Genomic DNA, 25,784 nt, shown 5'->3' with positions numbered 1-25,784 from the left:
TTGTGCAATGTCCTAAAAGTGCAATTATGTGGCTGGACATTGGTATCCCCAAAAATAAGTTCAGTTTTCACTGTTAGGCCTCATGGATACAGGCGTAATGATCTTATCCCTGCGGCTGACACCAATTATAGCACCCTGCTGAATGAAGACAAATCCGTTCTTTTATCAACTTCAATGCCAGCCCGTATCATCAAGTTGTCCCATCAAACAGATCACACTGCTTCATGGCACGATCAGCAAATCACGTGGAGAAGTGGTGTTTTGGACTTTATACCACTAGTCAACAGTCAAGGGAATGCGATCCTTTCTACAGCAACTGACCGCTGATATGAAGTCTGTGCATAACTGTCTCAGTTGAAATTTGATAGTCGATCGATTGCTCTTTGCACGTCACTCTGGAGAGCTCGTGCCATTGGAAAGTCATTCCTTTTGGCAAGGCTGATATGATCTGATATGATCATCTGCACAGGGTTTGTATTGTGTCCCACGGACAACCTTCTGAATGAGGTCACTCTGTGAACGGCTCAGTCTGACCCTACATTGTCAGTGCCCTAGAAATGACACAGTGACGACCATTGCTTCCTTGTGCAATGGCAGTCTTGGTCACCCCCATGAATCCCGCGATAACGTGAGCAAACTCATTTGATGTCGAATAACACCTCAAAGCCATTCCTAAACTGACTTGGTTCACATGGGTCGCCCATCTTTAGAGGGTATAGTCACGGGTTGTGTTCAAACGTATACACGTATAGTGCTATAGATCGATTATTTCAGAGTTTAAAAGTTTTTTGACTAGCACCACAAGCGATTCCAAAGCCAAAACTGGGCGTCCTTTCTGCCAGCATCAGTTGTTGGGTGTTAAAGATCCTCCGGTGTCCTTCGCGAAGAGTAGGCGAGCTATCGCCAGCACCCTGAACAAATGACAAACTCCTGCCCTGACTTCCTGCGTCAGAGTGGTGCCCTGTCCAGGATTGTAACTCCAGCCAAGAAACTGCTTGTGTTGAGTATAGTACATGAAAAATTACAATCTGTAATGTTCAAAAGCTGGCTGTTTTGTGGAGTGGTTCAAGACTTGTTTCTTTCTCCGCTCGCCGATCGATTCCCTTGGCCACTTTTGCTCCTGCCAACCTGCACTTGGCAAGTGTGTCAAGTATGCAAAACACCCCTTAATGTCGGTTGAGGGGGACCTTAACCCTGCATTGGATCAAAATAGGCTGGTTTACAGTTGTTTTGACAGTATCTATGGTTTGTGGAGGAGTTTGTACGTATTTTATATGCACAAGAGACATTATGAGCTACCAAATCATTTTTATGTGAATCTCAAGAACATTAGTACACAATGGATAAAATCAGCAACGGTGAGGAAAATGGGGAGAACTAGTCTGCTTGACATTCCCCACAGAGCACAAAGTTCATTTGGGTGGAATCCCAAGTTAAAATCCAAACACCAGTGTTTATTCGTACATTGTCTATCAGCGCCCTTATAATTAATGTAAAAAGAACACCGATGCCTCCTATTGTTCTTGTCCTGCATGTGTGGTGTGTGTACAAGCTCCTTCATGAAACCAAGATCATAAATGTGAAAAAAAATACTACACAACAATGAGATTTCAACCAGGAATAACAGCTTCACAATGCAAGTGCTCAGATGTAAACACGAACTATTTAAACGACTCAACACTGACTTTATGTGAGGTTTTAAATAAACTCAAGCAATACCTACTCACCTCCATATTTCCACCAGTAAGTTCTCGCAGGTGCAGTGCATCATCGATGTCTGTGCAGCCTGGAGGATCAATGCTGCAAACTTGCAGTTCACGCAAGTCTGCGCGGTCACAAACATCCTGCAGGCCCAACACAAAGGGTTATACACAAGTCACGAGTGAGAAAAGACTTAGCGACTCATTCGACAACACCGACCCGAAGTACAAAGACCTTTGTTCAAAAATCACACCTCAGAGGTGACCTGCCAAGAGGAGCTGGGCAGGCAGGCTAGCGTCGCCTGTGAGAATGGCAGGTGAGCGACATCATGTTCTAGAAGCAGAACCTCACTTTCTGTGTCCCTGTCCCCTGCTGTGCCCAGGCTACGCACAAAATGGCCCTGTGTGGATCAGTCAAAATATCAGTATGCACCAGAGACCATGCCTATGTGTTGTTTTTCATAAACCACTTCTTAGCAGTCATCAACTTCTACAGCAACTCACCTGATGCTCATAAAGCCAATAATCTCCTTTCCACATATCTTTAAGCAGAATGACAAATACAATCATACACCAAGACATATAGGTACAAAGTAGCGAGAGGCTCGACCACATGGTCACATAAACACACATTAGGGTAGCGCGAGGAACGAGGCCATCCGTCAATGGAGATGATGATACGCTGGCCCTGCAGGATGTGTGCCTGCCTGCTTTCCACCCTCACCCGTGGGATCCGACGATCTGCTGGGTGGAACAGGTGTCTGACTGCCTGGAAACGAGAAAGTATGAACATAATGCAAGGGGCTCGTGCAAGTGGGAAGGAAGAACACTTACTCTCCAATCCTCAATAAATAAATAAAAACAGCGGAGAAGGTAAAAAAATAGGAACATTTCTTGCACACCTCTTTGATTTGGGAGGGGATGAGCATGCCACAGTAAGGACGCCAGTTTCTCTTGATGATTCCCACAACACGACCCGTTGGCCTTCGCACTGTCGTTGATGCTGCAATCCCCTGTGGCCCACACAATCTGATGAAGGAATATATATATATATATATATATATATATATATATATATATATATATATATATATATATATATATATATATATATATATTATCCCTGTGCCGTAAGAGGCGACCAGGGTTGCGTCAGGAAGGGCATCCGGCGTAAAACATGTGCCAATTCACTATGCGGATCATACGGATGATCCGCTGTGGCGACCCCGAACAGGACCAGCCAAAAGAAGAAGATATATATATATATATATATATATATATATATATATATATATATATATATATATATATATATATATATATATATACATTACATATTGAAACAAAAAAAAGAACCGTTCTTGGAGATATGCTAATCACCGACTGTGGGAAGAAAGGGGAAGCTGACGTTTTGGGTGTTAATCATTCGTTTGAGGAAAAGAGAAAGAAGGGACAAGGTTGAGGGTTTATAAAGACTGTGGGTAGGTCAGAGATGGTCAAGTCAGAGCAAGGCCAGTGCTCAGGGGGCATGCAGAAGTGAGAATGACTGATTTTTACAGGAGGGTCAGGGTTCAGGGGTCAACAGTCAAGGGGACTGGGACTGGGAGGAAAAATAAAAAAACAGTGACAGAAGATTAGATAAATAAACTGACGAAAGCAACTTTAACAAGTGGTGCCAGGCACAACAAATCCCACACATTTAAGGCATAAAGTTATTTTGGGGATCAAATTTAAATTTGATACATCCTTAATCCCAATCTTCACAAATATGAATTTTTCACAATAGGATTGTTCGGATTTTAAGTCACAAATAGAATAAGGTTCACTATAAGCTTAGTTTGTAGTAAATCGGATCATTTTTGACGAAGTTATGAGCGAAAAACGATTTTGACCTTTTCGTGACCTTGACCTTTGATCCAATTGGACCCAAAAGTTAATGGGGTCGTCCAAGGTTCATTGCCCACCTGTGGATTAAGTTTGATAGTGTTTGCTAAACCAGTTTTGCTGTAAAGTTGCTAACAGACAGACAAACAAACAGACAAATGAAAAATTGTGCTTAGCACGACACTTGGCGAATTAGTTGACCTTTCCGTGTGGTGGTCCAAGCTGTAATGTCATGGAATGTGTGGTGTTTATTTGTTCGTACATTAATAAAATGACGAGACGTCACAAATAACAATTATCAGGCGCGCGTTGTCATGGTAACGGCAGCAGATTGAAAATTTTCACAACTCATTTGAAGCCACCATGTGACATTCAACAACTTATCATCGGTGCTTGTTGCCTTCATTCAGATCGTAGAAAATATTTGAAAATACCTAGTATAAGAACATTGCTTTTCAACCAGCTTTACGATCCCGTTATCAGGTTTGAAATATGTTTTAAAATAAAAATATGTATTTTATATGTGTGTTTTTCATGTTTTGGGTGACCCTGATCTTGACCTTGGGTCAATTTCGATCAAACTTTGTACACATGTTAATATTACATGCATAAATAGACAGTAAAAGTTTCAATATAATAAGTGCAAAACTGTTTGAGAAATAGCCATGTGTAATTCACAAAATTCCCCATTGGTTTATAATGGGTGATAATATAAAGTGATGCAGAATCCAGATCCTGATGTTGAACATCACCAAAAGTCACAGATCTTTTTGCACTGTGGATTTCTATCAGCTGTTAAAATTTCATCCAAATCGGTTAAGAATTGTGACCTGTAGAACGAATAGAATTATTTTTAAATCACGCCAATAGCTAAAAACTTTGACTTCATACGCTTGCGAAAACTGTGCATAATTTGTACTAACATGCATTTTAAAACATTTAGATATTCCATTGAAGTTTGTTTTGGCGTCAACAGGAAGTCGCCTCGACTTCCGGTTACTGAGTTATGTTCAAAAGCTTGTTTTCACCTTTTTTGACGTAACGTCGTGACGTTAAATGCGATTATGACGTGATTTGATCTCAGACTATTTCAGCAAGATTGGCTATCACGTGTTAAAATTTGAGAACGATTGCTTCAGTAGTTTCGGCTGCACACGAGCGTAAATATATTTTTAAAATGACGTCAATAGGCAAAACTTTGACGTCATACGCTTGCGAAAACTATGCGTAATTTGTAATAAGATGCATTCAGTAATCATTTAGATATTTGAATGAAGTTTAATTTGGCGTCAACCGGAAGTCGCTACGACTTCCGGTCACTGAGTTATGTCCACAAATGTGTTTTCACGTTGTTTGACGTCACGTCGTGACGTTTAGTCCGATTAAGACGGGGTTTGGACGCGGACCGTCTCAGGTGGATTGCCTATCATGTGTAAAAATTTAAGAACGACTGGTCCTGCCGTTTAGGCTGTCTACGACCGGACAAACAGACAAACCAACAAATGGAACAGACCAACATACTTGACAAAAATCGAAGATTTCGCCAAGTAACAAACTGGATGATTACAATATCCCGCTCCCTCCCATAAAAAGTGATAGAAAGTTAAACGAGAACGAGCAATCAAATATTGCAGAACCTCACCCGGACTTGTTGGCTCTGCCACCAATGGTGGGAGGAAGTGATGTTTTTACCCATCTGTTTGTTTGTGAACAGTATATCTCAAAAATTTTGGGACAGATTCAGATGAAGCTTCGTGGACAGGTTTGGTGTGCGAAAAGGAAGAATTAATTCAATTTTGGTGAAGATCCAGATCTGGATCCAAGAATTATTTCAATGATTCTTCACCATTGAGAGATCGGGCCAAGAACGATAAACTGGTATAGCAGGATATCTCAAACACTTGTGGACGGATTCGGATGAAACTGGATGGATAAGTTGGTTAGGTGACGAGAACAAGCAGATTAAATTTTGTAGGTTCAGATCCAGATCCAGATCCAGCCCATCAGTGGGATACAAAATATAAACTGTTCAGCCTAGCGGAGGTATGCGCTTGACCAAGTGCAGTTGTAGTTTTGTGTGGTTTTATAGTACGTATTTTATAGACGTACTCACATTGAAATTGTACATATTTTATAGACATACTCGGATGGAAAAAAAGAGAGAACGTGTGCTTTTGGCTACGACTACATGTCGTTTGTGGCCTACATTAGTGCATTCTGTGTAGACATACAGACCCAAATGCAATACCCTCTCTCTCCTCTGGAAAGGGTAATAAAATAAATGTGCATAAAAAGATAAAATAATAAATGTGATTACCCATCAGAAAGCCTGTACAAGAGCTGTAATGTCAAAATTCAATGAAAGAAAAACAAATATATTCACAAAGAAAAATAAGATGGTCCGCAGACCATGGCAGAGTTTGATTAAAAAAATACCTGCTCATCAGATTCAGGATCGAGAGTCTCAGCCTCCACGCCATCAGCAGTTGCAGCCACATCATCTTGTAACAAAAGGCTGGAAGGGGCTGCCCATTTTTCTTTTGGTAGTAGCTCCACAGCAACAAGGTCATCATGCACAGCACGGTTGAGATGTTTGAGCCCTTTCAGAAGCACCTGCTCCAAAGATAGGAAAGTTTGTATTGTGACAATAGCAAGTCAATATTTCTTCCTTTTATACAGATCTTAGAAGAACAAAGAGCCAAGACGAAAACCTCCCTCTACCCCCATACATTTAAAATCAGATGCTTTTGAAAACCCAACCATATGTTTTCATCATTGTTAAATCTTGGGGGATTTCAATGCATTGACTGGCACTGACAGGGATGGTTTTGAGGCATGTGTTGGTCCCCATGGGTCTAGAACTGTGAACAAGAATAGCACTAAGTTCCTTGATATTGCAAGAAGGCGTGGAGTTGAGTGGCTGGTACATGGTTTCAGCGCCCACAGGCTCATCGCTGGTCTTGGTATTCCAACGCTGGTGATGTGGCAAAGGAGATTGACCATGTGCTCGATGATTGCCCCTGCAGGATGATCCAGAACTGCAGGGTCTACCGGAGTGCTCAGTTCCCCAATACCAACTACATGCTTGGTGTAGCAACTCTGAAGTTGCAGCTTAAATCCAGGAGAATGGTGTCATCCCAGCCTAGGCTGGATGTTGGCAAGCTCAAGGATGAGAGGACAGCTCAGGAGTTTGCGAACAGGCTGAGTTGGGATTTGGGGGACGAGGTGCTTTGGGGAATCCTGAAGAGTTGTGGAGTGCCTTCAAGGCTACCATCCTTGATGTTGCCGGTGGATGTCTTGGAACTCAACGTAGGGCGAAGAATAATTTTGTCTATTAATAATAAATAATTTTCTATTAACATTCATTTCCATCGAGTATATTCACTTTATCTCTTCAAGCACGAAAGAAAGGGAAGTTCACTATCCCTTCTTTGGTTCTGTAAAATGGGGAAGTGTCATTAAGAGCACAGATGTGCTGTGACAATGACGAAGTATTCTGTGCCCATGTCTCTCATGGTTATATTTTAAATAATCAGAACACTAACAGAACAAAGTTTAGCTAAAAGCAAGCAAAAACAGCTTTTTTTTGTAAGTAAGTTTTCTCAAATGTAAGTTTTCTCAAATTTCTCAAATTTCAGACTTTTGTAAATGTAAGTTTTCTCAAAATCATTCAAAACAAGCCGTTTCATTTTCATGTTAAAATGAGTCAGTCTGGAGTCAGCCAAGCTGCCTCGCCCGAACCATGCCAAATAAATTCCGAAGTCATTTCCTATGTGGGACACACCCTGAAAACCCATTGTTTTCACATTTCATCGACGTCATCAAGTTGCCGATTTAAACCAACTTGTGTGCCGAGTGCGTTTTATTTCGAATATGGAGCGTTCAGATTATTACTACAACCTTGCAGATCAATCGTTTTCACAAGATGACAGGTGAGATCCTTAACCCAATTCATTATTTGTTGTTTTATACAGAGTTAAATCACTATACAACCAATAATTAGTGTCTTTTTCTAACAGGTTGTCCCGAATAAGCAGATCGTTGATAACTGATCTGGAACATGAGTTATTTGAATTACACGGTGAGTGGTTAAAAATGAATGACTTCCTTGAAGACATTCAATCGTTCAGAAGAGAATTGAATGACATTTTTGTTGGCTGGCAAGAAATTCTCTCACGTCCTCTGACCTTGAATGAGTTGAGTCAAAGGTGAGGAATGATCCCTCTGTCTCTCTGTGTCTTTATGTCTTTGTCTCTATCTCTGCCTCCGTGTGTATAGGTGTGTATATATATATGTGTGTGTGTGTAAATGTGTGTGTGTGTGTGTGTGTGTGTGTGTGTGTGTGTGTGTGTGTGTGTGTGTGTGTATGTGTGTATGTGTGTATGTGTGTATGTGTGTATGTGTGTATGTGTGTGTGTGTGTGTGTGTGTGTGTGTGTGTGTGTATGTGTGTATGTGTGTGTGTGTGTGTGTGTGTGTCTTTGACTCATTATTATTATTTTCAATTTAAACTCCTGTCTGGATGAACCAAACACACAACTTAATCTTCTGGAGGAATCTAACATGACACTCTATCTTCTGGAGGTAAATGTTATATTTATTATTTTATTAATATCATAATATAATCATCTTTATATACCGTAATTGTTCTCTTTACCGTAATACCGTCTCTCTCCTCCCTCTCCTCCTTCTCTCTCTTCTCCCTCTCCTCCTTCTCTCTTGTCTCAGTTTCTTCAACTCCTTCCTCATCCCTTACTATCCTTGAACCACTTTCGCCCCATAGAATATCGTACATATAATTCATCTGGATTCTGCGATACTCTTGAATCCACAATTATTTTTCTCATAATAGGAAACCAATAAGATTTATAGATGATTTCTAAAAGAGTTTTATATTTCATCAGTTTTAGAACTTCATTTTTATTTAATATTTTAATCAAATCTCTATTTGTGGATTTTTTAACATCATTATAAGGCCAGTTCTTAATTAAAATATGTCCGTGTGTATGTTCCAATTCATAAGGAATGTAAAATAGAACACCCTTTTCTTGTAGATATCCTTGAATGCAAAAATTATAATTTTCTTGAAGCCTTCTTGCTGTCATTTATGTATTAGAAATATATGACAGATTAATATGATGACACGTAATACCTCCCCATCTTCCTTTAGTTAAATCAGTTTGTATTCCTCGACTTTGTATAATTATCCAATTTCCTTCCTTCTTCGTCATATAAACTATTACCTCACCATCATATAATTTCCTATTCCCGAAATCGTGTATTTGTTGTTTGCCAATTGTGCTTCCACATATCTCCTGATTCTTACCAAGAGGATAATATTCTTCTTTACGAGACTGATAAAAATCGTGTAGGTCTTCCAGGTTGAATGAAAAAGACCAATTATATCCCAAATCACACATATTATACCTCCATTTCTCTATTCTCATATTAACTATTCTTCCTTCTTTATAAAATTCAATACTAAGCAGATAATTAATTGAATAAGAAAAGGTGTATGGTTTGTTGAACCAGGTGTTGTGGTTGTAAATTCGACTCCTTTAACAAAACGTGCCGTTTTATTTAAGGATATATATTGTGATAAATCACTTCATCTCACCATCATTCGCGTCAGTCGGGCTTGGATAATTTATTAATTTATAAGCATTTTTCATATTAATATTTTTTTCTATACTATATTTCTGTCGTTCAGCCTGTGCCTTTGTGTAATAATTTGATAAATCAATATCCAGTTCTTGGGATTCACCAAAGAGAGAACCATCTTTTCCAACATAAGTCATTTATATTAGATTAAAAATAATGTCATAAAAAAATTGTTTTTGTCGAGTTGAAATAACACATCTATATTAATATTTCGGCACGCCCCTTTCTTTGTTCCACCATCAGATTTTTGTCACTGCATGAAATGAAACAAGATTTGGCACATATACTAATGATATTATCGTCTTCCTTAAGAGGCCCCTCAAAATTCGGTTTGATGCATTTTCACAAACTCCAACGGATTCCATTCAAATTCGGTACGATTATGGCTTTTGGTCCAACTTAGGTCAATGGCTATAAATTTTTTCCAGAACACTTCCGATATTCGAAAAATCGATATCCCTTATGAGATTTTCCATTCAAATCCACTCAAGTTTAAGGCCTACGGGGGACGCAAATTTCCACTTTGCCCCGGGCACTGTTTACCTCCGCTAAGCCAAGCTGTTAGCTGTTAGGGTTAGGGTTAGTGTTAGGGTTAGCTACCCTAACAGCTAACCCTAACCCTAACAGCTAACCCTAACCCTAACCGCTAACTGCTATTCAGGAAATTTGCAAGAAAGCCCAAGCAACGCCGGGCATTACTACTAGTATAGACATAATTGACAACACTACTTGGAATTTAATTATTGGACTTGAAATGTTTGATAAACACCATTCTGAAAGAATTTTATGACTTCAACAGGTGGTAGAAGACCAAAACGATCAAAATAATATTTGTCTTGACTATTAAAAATACAAACCCAATGAGAGCCATTCCCATTATTATCTTCGAAGTTCATAATAATATTCTTTGTATGTTTAGACACGTTTGTTAATTCATCTCTCATACAAATAACCACATTATGAATTATTAATTTCTTAACAATATTTGACAAGTTCTAAATTTGAAGTTGTATTCTTTCTAAATTATTTAAACCACTCATCAATGCTCATTTATTTATTATAAAGATATAATCCATTACCCCTTTTAGTTAATTTTCCGCCTGCTTGTGTGATAGAAGAAAGCATATCTCCAACTACCAATCTCGCTTTATCAGGTAGACTTCCAAGTTTTTCAGCAAAATCTACAATTACACCACTTCCACTAATTTGTTTGTCCAACTCTTTGTTATGTCTTTCCAATTCTTTTTGAGCCCGGAGTTGAGCCTTCCTTTCGTTGGCAGTTTTCACCGCTGCTGAAATACCACCCGTCAATGCTCCAGCCACACTTAAACCAGCAAACAAAGGAATTAGAAATGGGAGAAATCCTCCACTCGTCTCTCTTATTGAATATTTATTCAACATTGGTTTTGACATTTTAATTTTAAGTTAGCCAATATCGTTCAAGATTTTCACCTGTTCTCTTGTGAGCAAAACATCAATTCTTACTGCTCCTTTTCTCTGAATTGTATTAACGTTAATCGTACAAGGCTTTTGATTTTGAATACAAGATGATAGTTTATGAAGATTGATTTCATTCACATATACCCCAGTTGGCACTTTACTACTCATTTATTTCTCAAAAAAAATGTGAGACTAATCATAACACCATTATCTGTATTAATCTGGAATTCTGTTTCTTCCAAAAGCAAACAATATGTATCAATTTCTTCACTCTCTCCTCTTTCAATGTATAGGGAAGTATCCACTCAATTAGACTTTATAGTTTCCTTTTGAGCACTCAGGTCAATTGCATAGATTGTATACAGACTTTTAAATGCTGTCATATCCAAAATGGGTTCTTTATTTCCATTGCTTTCACACACCTTTTGGTAAGACTTGTATGCTTCAGCATAATCATTTTTTTCCCCAATTCATTTCCAATCTATCTCGTGGATAAAATGTTCCATCTGGAGAAACATGAAGTTGTTTCACCTAAGCATTATCACTCAACACATCATTTTTATCAGTCGCAGTATCACCATCTGTTTTTTTTTTAATGAGCTACAGATATCGTAGCTTTCCTTTCAGAACACCCAAATTCCACGTGTAAGTGGTTTGGTTCAGTTTAACGTGTTGGCATCTTCTTTTAAGGTATGATACATTGAGTGGTTTCTTTGAGTTAAGTCTTCTATTCAACATCTCTTCTGTTTTAAGATTAGGAGTATATTCACTAATTTCATCAATTAGAAATTTATTCAGATCAGAAGCATTAGCCACACCAAAAAGCAATCAATTTTTATTATCATTCCTTTGCAGTTGAAATCTAATTTTAAGACCATACAGAAATTTATCATGATCACAAAATCCAAATATACCTTTAAGAGGAACTGCCACAGTAAAACTATTACCTGTTTTTGTATCATCATTATGCATTCCTTTCCTTTGACTATATCCTGGGTCTGTGTTTGTTCCCGTTGCCACATCAGGAATAAAACCTTCGACAGCTCCCTTTCCCATTCTATCACTAAATGAACAGTGTAAATTTCATCATTTCAGATGTAGCAGAGACATAATCAACCGCTTCAACTTCTTGTGTTCCAATGTACAAACGAACACTATCAAACATTTTCCAGAAGAAATCATTTACGAGTGTAGCGTTTGTGGTATTCGCAGCCTTAGTGAATGTAAATTTACACAAGAAACTTTCAGCTCGATTCAAATAAGTTTGTTGATGATTTATTTCAAAACTTTTTGTTCCATTTGTAATCTGTTCGAGTTGTGGCATTTACCTTGAAGTAGTCTTCTTTTTTAGTAGAGTTTGAGATGACAATGATATCATCCAAATCATAGATACTATCAATTGCTTCCATACTTGTATTTATTTAGGAAAAAAGATGTTAAAACTTTTGAAACCCTGACCCAAGTATTTGAATTATTTTCTGTCGTTCTTGGGGGGACAACTGAGTTTTGCCTTTCTTAATTTCTTTTATTGCTTGTAATTTATAAGATCCCTTTTGGGCATCTTTTATACTCTTTATTGCACCCGCTACATTTCCCACAGCAGAAGCAGTTAAACCGATTCGGTCTTTATGTTGAAGAATAGTTGAACCTATACCCATGAGAGTATCAATTATCCCATCTTCTTTTTTTCTAAATTGATGTCTGACACCCCTTTGTCTCTTCGACCAAGATACATACCTTCACCCTTGTAGTATGGGGAAAGGAACATCCCATCCCCTGCAATTATTTTATATTTTCCCAACTCGTGTTTCCTCACAATAACAATCGTATTTATTTCTTGGAAAACTTCACGTAGGTGAATTCTGATGGATATAATTTCTCCATTACAAGAAATCATGCGACTATCTTGGTCGGTAATCCTAAAATTTACTCTGTATATGGTTTTTCCTGACACAGGTAGATAAATCATATTTTTGGGTTCCATATTGAATTTATAACCAATTGGGGTTGAGTATGCGCTGAATGAAAATATTGTATTTGTTCTTATTCCATCATTATAAGCGCCATCAATCAAATCACAGTGAATTAATCACGAATCTATGCCTGAGGATATTTGAATGACATTATCACTGTAAAACGTCCCATTAGTTTCAATCTTTTTTGAGGAGAAACCCAATGACTCTCTAAAATCTAAATGAATTATCAATTGTGAAATCAACCTTTTACTTATTTTTAAGTTTAATCGTTGATTTTGAAGTATGCTTTTGAATATCTATAACAATATTTTTGGTTCATCACCCTGTTCTTTCAGAAGGCGAGCAATTTCAGAAGATATTTGAGAAATATCATATGCTCCGGGTGAAACTGTTATCGTTTTGTATCCACTTCCAGGATTATAACTAAACTTGTCATTTTTCTTGGTGATATTAAATAAGGTATTATAAGTTTCCATGGACAATAAAGACGCCTCATATTATTTTGTTGCGTCAAGTTGTAGTGGGTATGGGAATGAAGATGTGTGGTCACTTGTTGTGAAATTAAAACTAAGGATTGTGCTTCTCCTCTTATTTAATATGGGATAAAATGTCTTTGTATTGACATTTATTCATTATTTTTATGTTCATCCAGTGCTCTAAAATGGCTGATGCTTCATTAAAACAATTGTTATTTCCAGCCTTCTTACTACCTAAGAGCAATAGCAGTCTATTAACTAATTGTGATGGGTCATTTGGAAGAAAACGAACACCTGAACCAAGGCTACTTAAAGCCTGAATAATGTTTCTCCTTCTCATTCTTCCTACTTTTACCAAATAGACTAACCCTATAATTAAGAGAGTACAGCAGATCAATATATACTCTCTAAAATCTAAATGAATTATCATTTGTGAAATCAACCTTGTAGTTATTTTTAAGTTTAATCGTTGATTTTGAAGTATGCTTTTGAATATCTATAACAATATTTTTTGGTTCATCACCCTGTTCTTTCAGAAGGCGAGCAATTTCGGAAGATATTTGAGAACTATCATATGCTCCGGGTGAAACCGTTATCGTTTTGTCATCCTTATTTTTCATCATCATTAATCATCATCATCATTTTCATCATCATCCTTATTAATCATCATCCTTATTTTTCATATCCAATGGTTTATCAAAATACTTCGATTCATCCTTCACGGTTGAACCTTGTTTTCCATCTTTTGTTAGAAGAAACAATCTCGGAGTTAGTTTCACAGGAGGTTGAGCAGAACTCAAGAACCTTAATTCATCATTAAATATCAATCCCTTTTCTTGAACAAGATTAAATATTGCTGGTTGTTCTGTTGGAATGAGTCCTGCTTTGGTTTTTGAATCTGCTGAATATTCATTGTTTTGAAGAGCCTTCACAATATAAACAGGGGGTTGATTAATCTCTTTCAGTTGTTGAAATAATCCATCATCATATTCTAATTCTCCTATATGCCCTAATTATTCCTCCATCATTTGACTGAAATCTTTTAACATTTGAAGTTTTTTAGGAGTATATTCTATTGTGGGAACTATGGAAGCATCTATCATTTTTTCTTGAGAAGTTTTTAAAAGTGGTTTAAAAAATTTCTCTTGTTTTCTTTCAAATACTTCTTCACCCGTGAGTTTCTGTCTACGTTTCTTCTTTATGTCTTCCTGTTGTTTTATAACTTTTGAAACCAACTCTTGATGCTCCTTAAATCTTCTTGCCCTTTCTTTCACATCCATTTATTTATTGGAAAATATCATTAACTGAATTATAAAGGTCAACAGGGAAATTTTTATTTTTTTTCATCATTAAAGTAGATGTGTTCAAATAAATCCTTTTCTTTAAATATTTCGTTAAATTCTTTATTAACATTGATAAGAGTTGTAATTTCTTCTTCACCAATACTTATATCTCTGCTTTTCATACGTTTGCGTTGAGTTTCTTCATCAACATCAAAACTGAATGATAAAATCTTAACCCCATTACCACTCAGATGTTTAATAATTTGTCTCATTCCTTCTGGATTAGTTTCTAATATCCCAAGACACCAGATTTTAGTTTCTTTAACTCACTCTTACAATGTGAATATTTTGTTGTACCAAGAGAAACCTCCTCAAATATTTGGCCTTCATTCCACAATCGTATATGTTCCTCTACTGAAATATAGTAATAATCTTCACCTTCCACTTCTCCAGGTCATATTGCTCTCGTTGTTGTTGATACAATATGAACTACATGGTGCATTTTCAGCAAATTTACAATATTCTTATTTGTATTATTCAAGAACCTTAGTTTACGATAATTTTTTCAAGAAGCAGATTTACCGACAAGATTTATAATAATAGTTGTCATTTATATATGTAATTGTTTATAAAATAAAAAATATAACCCTTAATATCTCATCTTGTTTCTCAACAATATATTTATATTTTTCAGTTGTGTGCTTTATATATTCCCCAAATTCCTTTTTACTACATAATGTAGAACAATTGTCTCTCCAAAAATTGTTTATATCTATTGAATTTAACTTGAATAAAATAAAAGTATTAGCATTGTTTCTTATTGAGCGACGAGGAAGTTGAAAGTATGATTGACTAAGATAAATACAATTACAAGAAGAATGCCTCCCTCTTGTGTCATAGCTATCCATTACCGTTTGGTTTCTCTCATTAACACAATCATCAAAGATAACGAGGTTCTTTTTTGATTTATCCAAATCTTGGGGAGAAGGTATATCATCCGTATTATCACCAAGAATACAAGTTATCGGCTTTGATTTCTTTTTATATCTCTGTGCATCACAAAATAGTTGTATTATATCTACAATGTTGTAATCATTTAGTTTGTTTTGAAGTTTAAATAAACCGATTATATCTTCTTTTTGAAGACCAGCATTAAAACCTTGTGAGAGTAGTGGATAACTTCACTTTGTTGAAGGTTGAAAACTTCACTTTGTGAAAATTATTGAATTATCATAATCTAAAAAGTTAGGAGTAAGGAGCATCTTTAAAAGTAAGCAGGTTTTTCCACATCCGCTTGAACCAACTATGAGACATCTTAATGAATTTGGAAGATTTTTCTCTTCTTCTTCTTTCGGCTGCACCAATTAGGGGTCGCCACAGCTGATCAACCGTCTCCATTTCGCTCTATCCTACACATCTTCCATTGACACTCCAACCACCCGCATGTCCGCCCTCACCGCATCCATGAACCTCTTATTTGGCCTTCCTCTTCTCCTCCTGCTTGGCGGCACCATCTTCAGCATCCTTCTCCCGATATACTCCGCTTCCCTCCTGTGCACATGTCCAAACCATCTCAATCTCGCCTTTCTCACTTTGTCTCCAAACCGTCCTACCTGCGCAGTCCCTCTAATGTACTCATTCCTTATCCTGTCCATCCTCGTCACTCCCAATGAGAATCGCAGCATCTTTAACTCTGCCACCTCCAGCTCCGCTTTCTGTCTTTTTGTTAGCGCCACCGCCTACAAACCATACAACATAGCTGGTCTCACTACCATCTTATATATTTCTCCTTAACTCTTGCAGCTACCCTTCTGTCACAAATCACTCCTGCAACTCTTCTCCACCCATTCCATCCTGCCTGCACTCTCTTTTTCACTTTTCTCCCACACTCTCCATTACTTTGGACAGTTGATCCCAAGTATTTAAACCCATCCACCTTCCCCACCTCAACTCCTTGCAACCGCACCATACCACCACCCTCCCTCTCATTTACGCACATGTACTCCGTCTTACTCCTACTTACTATCATTCCCCTTCTCTCCAGTGCGTACCTCCACCTCTCAAGGCTCGCCTCAGCCTGCTCCCTACTCTCCCTACAGATCATGATGTCATCCGCAAACATCATAGTCCATCAAGACTCCAGTCTGATCTCGTCCGTCAACCTGTCCATCACCATTGCAAACAGGAAAGGGCTCAGAGTCGATCCTTGGTGAGATCCCACTTTTACCTTAAACCGGTCCGTCATTCCTACCGCACACTTCACCGCTGTCACACTGTCCTCATACATATCCTGCACAATCCTCACATACTTCTCCACCACTCCTGACTTCCTCATACAATGCCACAACTCCTCTCTTGGCACCCTATCATAAGCTTTCTCTAAATCCACAAACACACAATGTAACTCCTTCTGGCCTTCCCTATACTTCGCCATCAACATTCTCAAAGCAAACAACGCATCAGTGGTGCTCTTGCCTAGCATAAACCCATATTGCTGCTCACAAATCGTCACCTCTCTTCTCCACTACTCTTTCCCACAACTTCATGGTGTGGCTTAACAACTTTATCCCTCTGTAATTTCCACAGCTCTGCACATCACCCTTGTTCTTGAAAATCGGAACCAGTACACTTAATCTCCACTCCTCCGGCATCCTCTCACTTTCCAAGATTTTATTAAACAATCTGGTTTACAACCCCACTGCCATCTCTCCTTAGCACTTCCATGCCTCCACTGGTATGTCATCTGTGCCAACTGCCTTTCCACTTTTCATCCTCTTCATAGCAGTCCGCACTTCATCCTTACTGATCCACCCCACTTCCTAATTCACTATCTCCACCTCTTCCAACCTTCTCTCTCTCATTTTCTTCATTCATCAGCTCCTCAAAGTACTCCATCCACCTTCTCAACACACTCTCCTCGCTCGTCAGCACATTCCCATTTACGTCCTTTATCACCCTAACCTGCAGCACATCCTTCCCAGCTCGGTCCCTGTCTTGCCAATCGGTATAAATCCTTTTCCCCTTCTTTTGTATCCAACTTCTCATACAGCTCGTCATATGCCATTTTCTTAGCCTTTGCCACCTCTCTCTTTTCCTTTCACCGCCACTCCTTGTACTCCTGGCTACTTTCTTCATCTCTCTGACTATCCCACTTCTTTTTCGCCAACCCCTTCTTCCTTATACTTTCCTGTACTTCCTCGTTCCACCACCAAGTCTGCTTATCTTCCTTCCTCTGTCCAGATGTCACACCAAGTACCTTCCTAGCTATCTCACTCACCACTTCTGCTGTTGTTGCCCAATCATCCCACCCATCTTTACCACCATCCAACACCTGTCTCGCCTCCTCCCTAAATTCCATGCAACGGTCTTCCTCCTTCAGCTTCCACCATCTGGTCCTTGGTTCAGCCCTCACTCTTTTAATCTCACCTCCAAAATCATCCCACAGACCACCAATTGATGCTGTCGAGCTACACTCTCCCCTGCCACCACGTTACAGTCTCTAATCTCTTTCAGGTTGCATCTCCTGCTTAAGATGTAATCCACCTGTGTGCACTTTCCTCCACTCTTGTACGTCACCCTGTGTTCCTCCTTCTTCTTGAAATACGTATTTACCACTGCCATTTCCATTCTTTTTGCAAACTCTACCACCATTTGCCCTTCCACATTTCTTTTGAGACCGTACCGACCCATCACCTCCTCATCCTCTTTATTCCCTTCCCCAACATGCCCATTGAAATCTGCTCCAATCACCACTCTTTCATCCTTGGATACACTCTCCACCACTTCATCTAACTCACTCCAGAAATATTCTTTATATTCCATCTCACACCCCATATGCGGTGCATATGCACTGATGACATTCATCATCACCCCTTCAATTTCCAACTTCACACTCATCACTCGGTCAGACACTCTCCTCACCTCCAATACCCTCTTGACATAATCTTCCTTCAGGATTACCCCGACACCATTTCTCCTCCCATCCACACCATGGTAGAACAGTTTGAAACCACCTCCAATGCTCCTAGCCTTACTCCCCATCCACTTGGTCTCTTGTACACACAGTATGTCCACCTTTCTTCTCTCCATCATATCAGCCAACTCTCGCCCTTTGCCAGTCATCGTCCCAACATTCAGAGTTCCAACTCTCACCTCCACACTTCTACCCTTCCCCCTCTCCCACTGCCTCCGGACTCGCCTTCCCCATCTCCTTCTCCTCCTTCGCCCAGCAGTAGCACAATTTCCACTGGTACCCTGCTGACCACCGGTACCGGTGACGGTCGTTGGTAACCCCGGCCTCGACCGATCCGGTATGGAAATTCGTTTTGCTGTCCGCATAATGATTTGGCATAGGTTTTTAATACCGGATGCCCTTCCTGATGCAACCCTGGTCGCCTCTTACGACACACAGGGATATGGTACACCTATTCTAACCGGGGCATACACCGGGCCCAGTACACTGGTACTCATTTCGCCGACCTCGGAAGGATGACAGGCTGAGTCAACCCCCTGGTGTATATACTGTATATATTTCTATATATATATATATATATATATATATATATATATATATATATATATATATATATATATATATATATATATTCAGTGGCCCAACGGGGCTTGAACTCAGGACCTTTTGGGTCCCAAGCCGCTGCCCTAACCACTGCACCAACACCAGGCTCCACGGAAGATTTTTATGGTTGTTAAATTTTATCTTATTTTCCCAAATGGGAAAAAAATCATTCATTTATATATTTGTAAAACATGTTATTTAATTTTTTCTTGGCTTTTTTGGAAACTCGTTGTTTTATCCGAAGTTCAGGTTTAATTTCAAGATAATCCATTACTTTATTTATGCAATATCTTTTGTTGATATTTCTCTGAAAATGACAATCGTTAATAATATATAAATCATCAATCCATGAAACATGGTCATCATTTGTTTAGTCTCTTCTCTTGTAAGAAAAGGTGTATTATCACCCTCATACTTTACATTCATTTCTCGAATCAATCTTGTAAAGCAATTCATTTTTGGTGTAAATCTCAAAGAATTATATTCCTTTTTATATTTTTATTATCATTAATTAGAAGATAATCACAGAACATACATTGTTTTTAGGCTTTTGACTCTGTGTTTAATCCCTGTCTTTCACACGCAGGATAATCCTCAAATTTGTCATGTGGAGAATCAGGAAATTCAAGAGATCAAAATCTAGTAAACTATTCATATTTATAAAGTAAAACTTTACTTCAAATAAAATTCATCATCGGTACTTTCATTGGTGCTTTCACAATCATCTATAAAACTACTTTCATAACAATCGTTTGAACGCAAACTCTCAGGATCATAACTGTCTTCTGTTCCAACAGAGATACTATCATCACTCTCATAATCTTCAGTTGAATAATGACTCGTATTTAATTAGTGGAAAAAAAACATTACCATCTATATCTATATACTTTTTTTCATTAACAGGTTCAACTACGACATTTTTTATATTAAAGGTAATTTTAAAATGACCCTTAACTACGAGTGAACGACATGTCATTTCACCTGATATATTAACATCCTTTATTTCATCAGGATTTAAATCTTCAGGGTTGTTTAAAAAAATACAAATTTCTCCTTGCATATTACAGATGGTCTTGTATCTTTTCTTTCTAAAGCTTCATCCATAAGGTTTTTCTTTTTTGATACTTTTTCTTGTTTCATTGCTTTTTCTAGTTTTTAATATATTGCCAGAAGGAGAGGAGAAACTTTTGTTAGAGCTACTTTAATTGATGTTCTTCCAGATATACGAGAAGCCCTTCCACTGAAGGAAATTGAAGAACTCATATTATTCACCATAATTGTTTTTATCCAATAGTTGTTATATTTATCTTTATTCAATTTTACATCCTCGACATATTTCTCAGTATCTTTTACAAATGAAGAGATTGATTGAAACTTGTCTTTTGTGTCGTGTTACATTGTATTTATTAAGTGAAAAAAGTTGGAGAATAAATTGGTTTTAAGCACAGATTCACCAATGAATTAAATGGAATTTTCATCAAGAAAATTGTATTTTAAGCAAAGTTTTGTTCTATAAATATGGTGAATGCAACGTACTGCAATGTTTGTAATCATGAATATAAATGTTATAAAAAACACCTTCAAACCAACAAACACACATTCAATCTTTTCAGACAAATATCTCCACTTGACCAAGAAACAAAACATTGCGATAGATGTGCTAATTATATTCTTTAAAATTTTGTTTATAATAAACACCTTCAATCACGCAAGCACAAGAACAATGAAGAAAGGGAAGGTGCCACTAAATTCTCCATTGAAAACACTGATGGGGCAATTAAAGGACATATAAAAATAAGATTGTTTCACTTTCAAGACCCTGGACCATCTTCAATCATTGAAGCTGTTGATATGGTTAAACAAAGTATTGAAACTATAATTAAAGACATAAAGTGAAATAAAAACTTTTAAGTTTTATATGAGAGTAAAGTTGAATATGGTAAGAGAAGGTGATGAAACTACTCCCTATATGAGGACAAACACTCACTTTATCTCATAATTTCAAGATTTTGTAAGATATGATGTTTACGATGAACTCCAGAGACAAGAACAAGATGTTGATAACACACTAGTAGGTAGTGGATTTGCCATTACAAAAATAATCTTTTTAGATATACACATCTTAAAATCAGATCCTCTTCAAGCTTCTTCTTATTTTGATTTACCAAAAGAGATAAAACTTAAGAAAGCGGTTCTTAATATTCAAAACAAAGATAATAAATGTTTTATATGGTCTGTTCTTGCTCACTTACATCCTCCACAATGGAAACCCTGAAAGGGTTGAACATTATAAGACATACGAGAATACGTTAAATGTTAAAGATTTAAAGTTTCCAATGTCATTGAGAGATATTCCTAAATTTGAGAAAATGAATATGAATTGACAGATACAAACAAAGTTCAGATATTAAAATTTTCAAACAACTATAAAAATGTTTTTTTTCAGGTAAAAAAAAAATAAAAATAAATAAATTTCCAAACCTCAGGTTTTTCCCTCCTTGGAGTTTCCTTCTGGATCGATCTTGTCCACCCCATGCATCTACTACTGTCACGCATTTCTACCCACACCCATTGCTTGTCCAAATCATTCTCTATCAATCATTCTCTATCAATCATTCTCTATCATTCTCTATCATTCTCTATCATTCTCTATCATTCTCTATCATTCTCTATCAATCTCTATCTATCTCTCTCTATCTCTCTCTATCTCTCTCTATCTCTCTCTATCTCTCTCTATCTCTCTCTATCTCTCTCTATCTCTCTCTATCTCTCTCTATCTCTCTCTCTCTCTCTATCTCTCTCTCTCTCTCTCTCTCTCTCTCTCTCTCTCTCTCTCTATCTCTCTCTCTATCTCTCTCTCTCTCCTGTTCTTTTTATGCTGATGCGGTCAGTGTTCTAATTCTTCCACGAGCCTCGACTATGGATACAAATAAATAAATTAATGAATGCGACCTCTGAAGAGAGCACTGCTCAAAATGACCTTACAAAATTAATGAAAAAGGTATCGACCTCCATATCATCCTTGCCATCCTGATGAACTCTCACACGTCCTTCCAGGAAATTATCTCGATTTGCCCGGAAGGTGCCTTGCAGAAGACGTCCAGCTCGGATGCCCTGCTGTACTTGCGATAATGGCAGATGTTCAGAAAAGATTATCCGTCCAGTGTCAAAAGTGCTCTTGGGGTAGTGAAAGGGGCGAGGGTATGGAGAAAGCAGAGAAAGACATCAGTTCCACACTGCAACCAAGGCATCAGCTTTTCGGACAACATTTTGATTGAAATATATCATTTTTGTTTCAAACTAAAGGATGGTTGGCGATCTGCTTCCTATCATGGGTAAGAGGTCCCCAAAATACTTAGAACAATAATAATAATAATAATAATAATAATAATAATAATAATAATAACAATAATAATAATCCGACGTGAAGTCCAGAGGTAGCAAAACCCGAACTGCAGATCCGACGAACACCGACTTGGTAGGTAGTGCTCCAGGTAGTTTGGTACACTGAACAGGACTGATTGCCATTGTCTCCGGCTCCGCCATCCCCACGGAGAGTCATTTGTACCCACTTGTACTTGAACGGTCAGGTCAGGCCAGATCAGATCTGTGACTTGCTACAGGAATCAGGTAAACCTGTACTAACCTGTTCCATCATCGGGTTGGCTGCGACGAAACCGTCTCCCCCACCAGGTTTTCTGGTGAGAAGGGTGTATGATATGGACACCCAGCAGGATGAAGAACAAAACCTGTAAAAGGGCGGTGGAGCTCCTTGTGAGGCAACGGCCATCCATATTAAGTGCCTAACTGTGTCTGCGGATGTCCTCCTGCAGTTGGGCTACTTCTTATTCGGAGGTTGGTGGCAGGATTTGCACTCCGGCCACCGTAAAACCCTTCATTCCGCAAAACATTCCAAAAGCCAAAAACAAAAATCTGAAAATCCACTCCGTGGGAGTACCTCCTGTGCAGCTGCCCTTTACAGGGTGGCTCACCGGATAACGGGATTGGGACAAAGCCTTCGGGACCTCCAATCTTTTATGAAAGGAGGGAAACCCCATGGTAACATTCCCGGGTTAGAGAGTGTGAGTGATGGTGTCGAGAGTGTGTCGGGTTGATGCTGAGGTGTCGAAAACCAGACGGCCGTCTCCTTGGGTTAACCTGAGGAGGTCCCTTCAGGTGGGTGCCTGGAATGTCATATCCCTAAGAGAGGATGATCTCCTCCTCCTCCTCCTCCTCTGTTATCATCTGAGGTCAAGCGTTTGGACATCGGTATTGCAGCTCTCTCTGAGGTTCGGAGACCGGATTGCGGCGAGATCATGGCGGATGGTTACACCGACTATTGGTCTGGTCACTCTGATGGTTACCATGCCCAGGGAGTTGCTAGCTGTGTCCAATAAGCCAACTCCAATGATAATGGAGGTAACACCGGTCAACGAGTGAAACGGTGAAATGAGAGCGAGAGATGAACCTTCAGAGTTTAGGCTTTATTCCATTTGATTGGAGCCGCTTCTGTGGGCACACCAGGAAATACAGGTTCAGCTAGGAGTACATAAGCAGAAACGTATACATGTGCAGTTAACCATTGCAGACTAATCCGCGTAAGCACGGAGTTCGATATAATCTCCATTCTCACCAGTCAATGAGCACCTTCAGTTAACGAGCATCAAGTGGACAGCCGATGTCAATAGCAATGCCCCGGGGACAATCCACCCGTGCCGCAGAGACCTCCCCTTATACGCGAGACGCACAACATGTGATCCCGCGTCATGTCCCTTGATTCACGTTAATTCACCACATTCTCCTCACCTTTAAAATGTAACTAGGGGCCCATCTTACACACCATGATTGCTTTAGCACTATAGGAGTATACATTTCAAGCAACGCGGACTAATTGATCTACAGAAGCATACATGCCAAGCAGTGATTATTTTGAGTTGTAGGAGCATGGAAATGAGCATCGATATATGATATAATGGGCATATAGGAGCATGAGCAGCGAGAATGCCGATAATCCCCTTTACAGATTGAGTCGTCGAGGGGCCTTATTCGTCGACCTCTCCGGGAGTAAACGGCAGTTTCACTTGAGGGAGACTCCCGATCCTCTTGGTGAGCCTCGACTTGTGCCGGGATGACTCCTCGATCGCTCTCGGGGGAACACGGCAGCCCCGTCGCCTGGCGGAGTTCCTGGGGGGAAATGTCAGAAGGAGGAGAGCCAGGAGGTGGTGTACCGGCGGGAGGAGTACCGGCGGGAGCCAGATGGCGAACCGACACAGTGGCCTCCCTGCCATCCGGGAGCCTGACATGAGCATACTCTGGATTAGTGTCAATGAGTTCGACCCTCCACCAGCGGTTCATACTTGCTTTGTCGTACCGGGCGTTTCATGAACACTGTACCGGGGTGGGCCAGCCAGTTGGGCACCGTTTGACTGTCAACATAACGTCGTTGGTGAGTAAACATACGTTCGTGAGGAGTGGCATTTGTGGACGTGCAGAGCAAAGAGCGTATGGAATTCATTGCGTCAGGAAGAGCAACCTCCCATCGCTCGGGGCCCAGTCCTCTCGATTTCAGCGCCAGAGTTATGGCTTTCCAAATAACTCCATTATACCTTTCCACCTGCCCGTTTCCCCTGTGGGTTGTAACCCGTCGTTCGACTAGTTGCGGTGCCGTGCTCTAATAGGAATTGTTTTAGCCCGGCCGACATGGAAACACGGCCCTCTGTCTGAATGTATGTACGAAGGTCTCCCAAACATAGCGAAGACGTCAGAGAGACATTTTACGACAGTGCCCGAGGTCATATCCGAGCACGGAAACGCGAAAGGGAACCTTGAATATTCATCAACAACGGTGAATATGTATCTGTTGTCTGTCTCGGTGGGCAGGGGCCCCTTGAAGTCGATGTTTAGTCTCTCGAAGGGGGAAGTAGCCTTGATCAGTCTGCCAGATGCCGCGCCAAAGAATCTGGGTTTTAGTTCAGCACAAACAGGGCATGAAGCATTCATTTGTTTAATATCTTCAACAGAATAGGGAAGATTTTGTCTGCGTACGAAATGTGCCATCCTGGTTACCCCTGGGTGGCACAGAGACACATGGAGGTCTTGCAAAGCCTGACTGATTGTTGCCGAACTGTAGACCCGGGAGAAGGTATCTGCAGCAGGGTTTTCCTTCCCGGGCCGGTAAACAATGTCGTACCTGTAGCAGGCTAGGTCTATCCGCCATCTCATAATTTTTTCATTCTTAATTTTCCCGTTATTTTTCCCATCAAACATGAAAGCCACGGATCGTTGGTCCGTAACGAGCGTGAAGTGGTTTCCCCAGTAAATAATGTCTCCATTTACGCAGCGCTTCGACGATGGCGTACGCCTCCTTCTCTATTGACGAGTGTCTCTGCTCGCTTCTAGAGAGAGTTCTCGAGAAGAAAGCGACCGGCCGCCCAGACTGATTAAGTGTTGCAGCTATGGCGTGATTTGAAGCGTCGGTCTCCACCACAAAGGGCACCGAGCTGTCGATCGATAAAACCACGGACTTACTGATATCATCCTTGAGATCGTGGAAAGCTTTCACGACAGCGGCATCTGGTGGAAAGTTTTTGCAATGCACTAGGGGATGTATTTTCTCGGAGTATTGCGAAATCCATCTTGCATAGTGTTTAACATCCCGATCACCCGGCGCATTGTCTGCAAGTCCTGAGGTGGTGGAAGCTCACGGAGCGGGCGCAATCGCTCAGGATCAGGCTTAATTATGCCGTCGGCTATCGTGTAGCCGAGAAGGTCAATTGACCTTGCCGAGAA

The 25,784-nt window shown here is 39.5% G+C and overlaps 1 protein-coding gene across 5 annotated transcripts in view; it reads right to left on the bottom strand.

The window, feature by feature from the left end:
- The window catches only part of DIS3 (DIS3 exosome endoribonuclease and 3'-5' exoribonuclease), a 61,517-nt gene that overhangs the window by 18,329 nt on the left and 17,404 nt on the right, over positions 1-25,784 (bottom strand). For all 5 annotated transcript variants that reach the window (XM_085859835.1, XM_085859833.1, XM_085859832.1 and 2 more), the window contains exons 6-11: positions 22,005-22,172; positions 6,021-6,197; positions 2,603-2,713; positions 2,332-2,469; positions 1,955-2,101; positions 1,728-1,844 (exon numbers count right to left, since the gene is read on the bottom strand). In XM_085859835.1, the coding sequence (XP_085715961.1) occupies positions 1,728-1,844; positions 1,955-2,101; positions 2,332-2,469; positions 2,603-2,713; positions 6,021-6,197; positions 22,005-22,172 (858 nt within the window). The remainder of the gene's footprint in view (positions 1-1,727; positions 1,845-1,954; positions 2,102-2,331; positions 2,470-2,602; positions 2,714-6,020; positions 6,198-22,004; positions 22,173-25,784) is intronic.

Source organism: Eptatretus burgeri, chromosome 16 (assembly GCF_056783735.1).
Source record: "Eptatretus burgeri isolate ZD-2024b chromosome 16, Ebu_testis_v1, whole genome shotgun sequence".
NCBI lineage: Eukaryota > Metazoa > Chordata > Myxini > Myxiniformes > Myxinidae > Eptatretus > Eptatretus burgeri.
The sequence above is the reverse complement of the archived record's forward strand: the minus strand, read 5'-3'. Positions and strand labels throughout refer to the sequence as shown.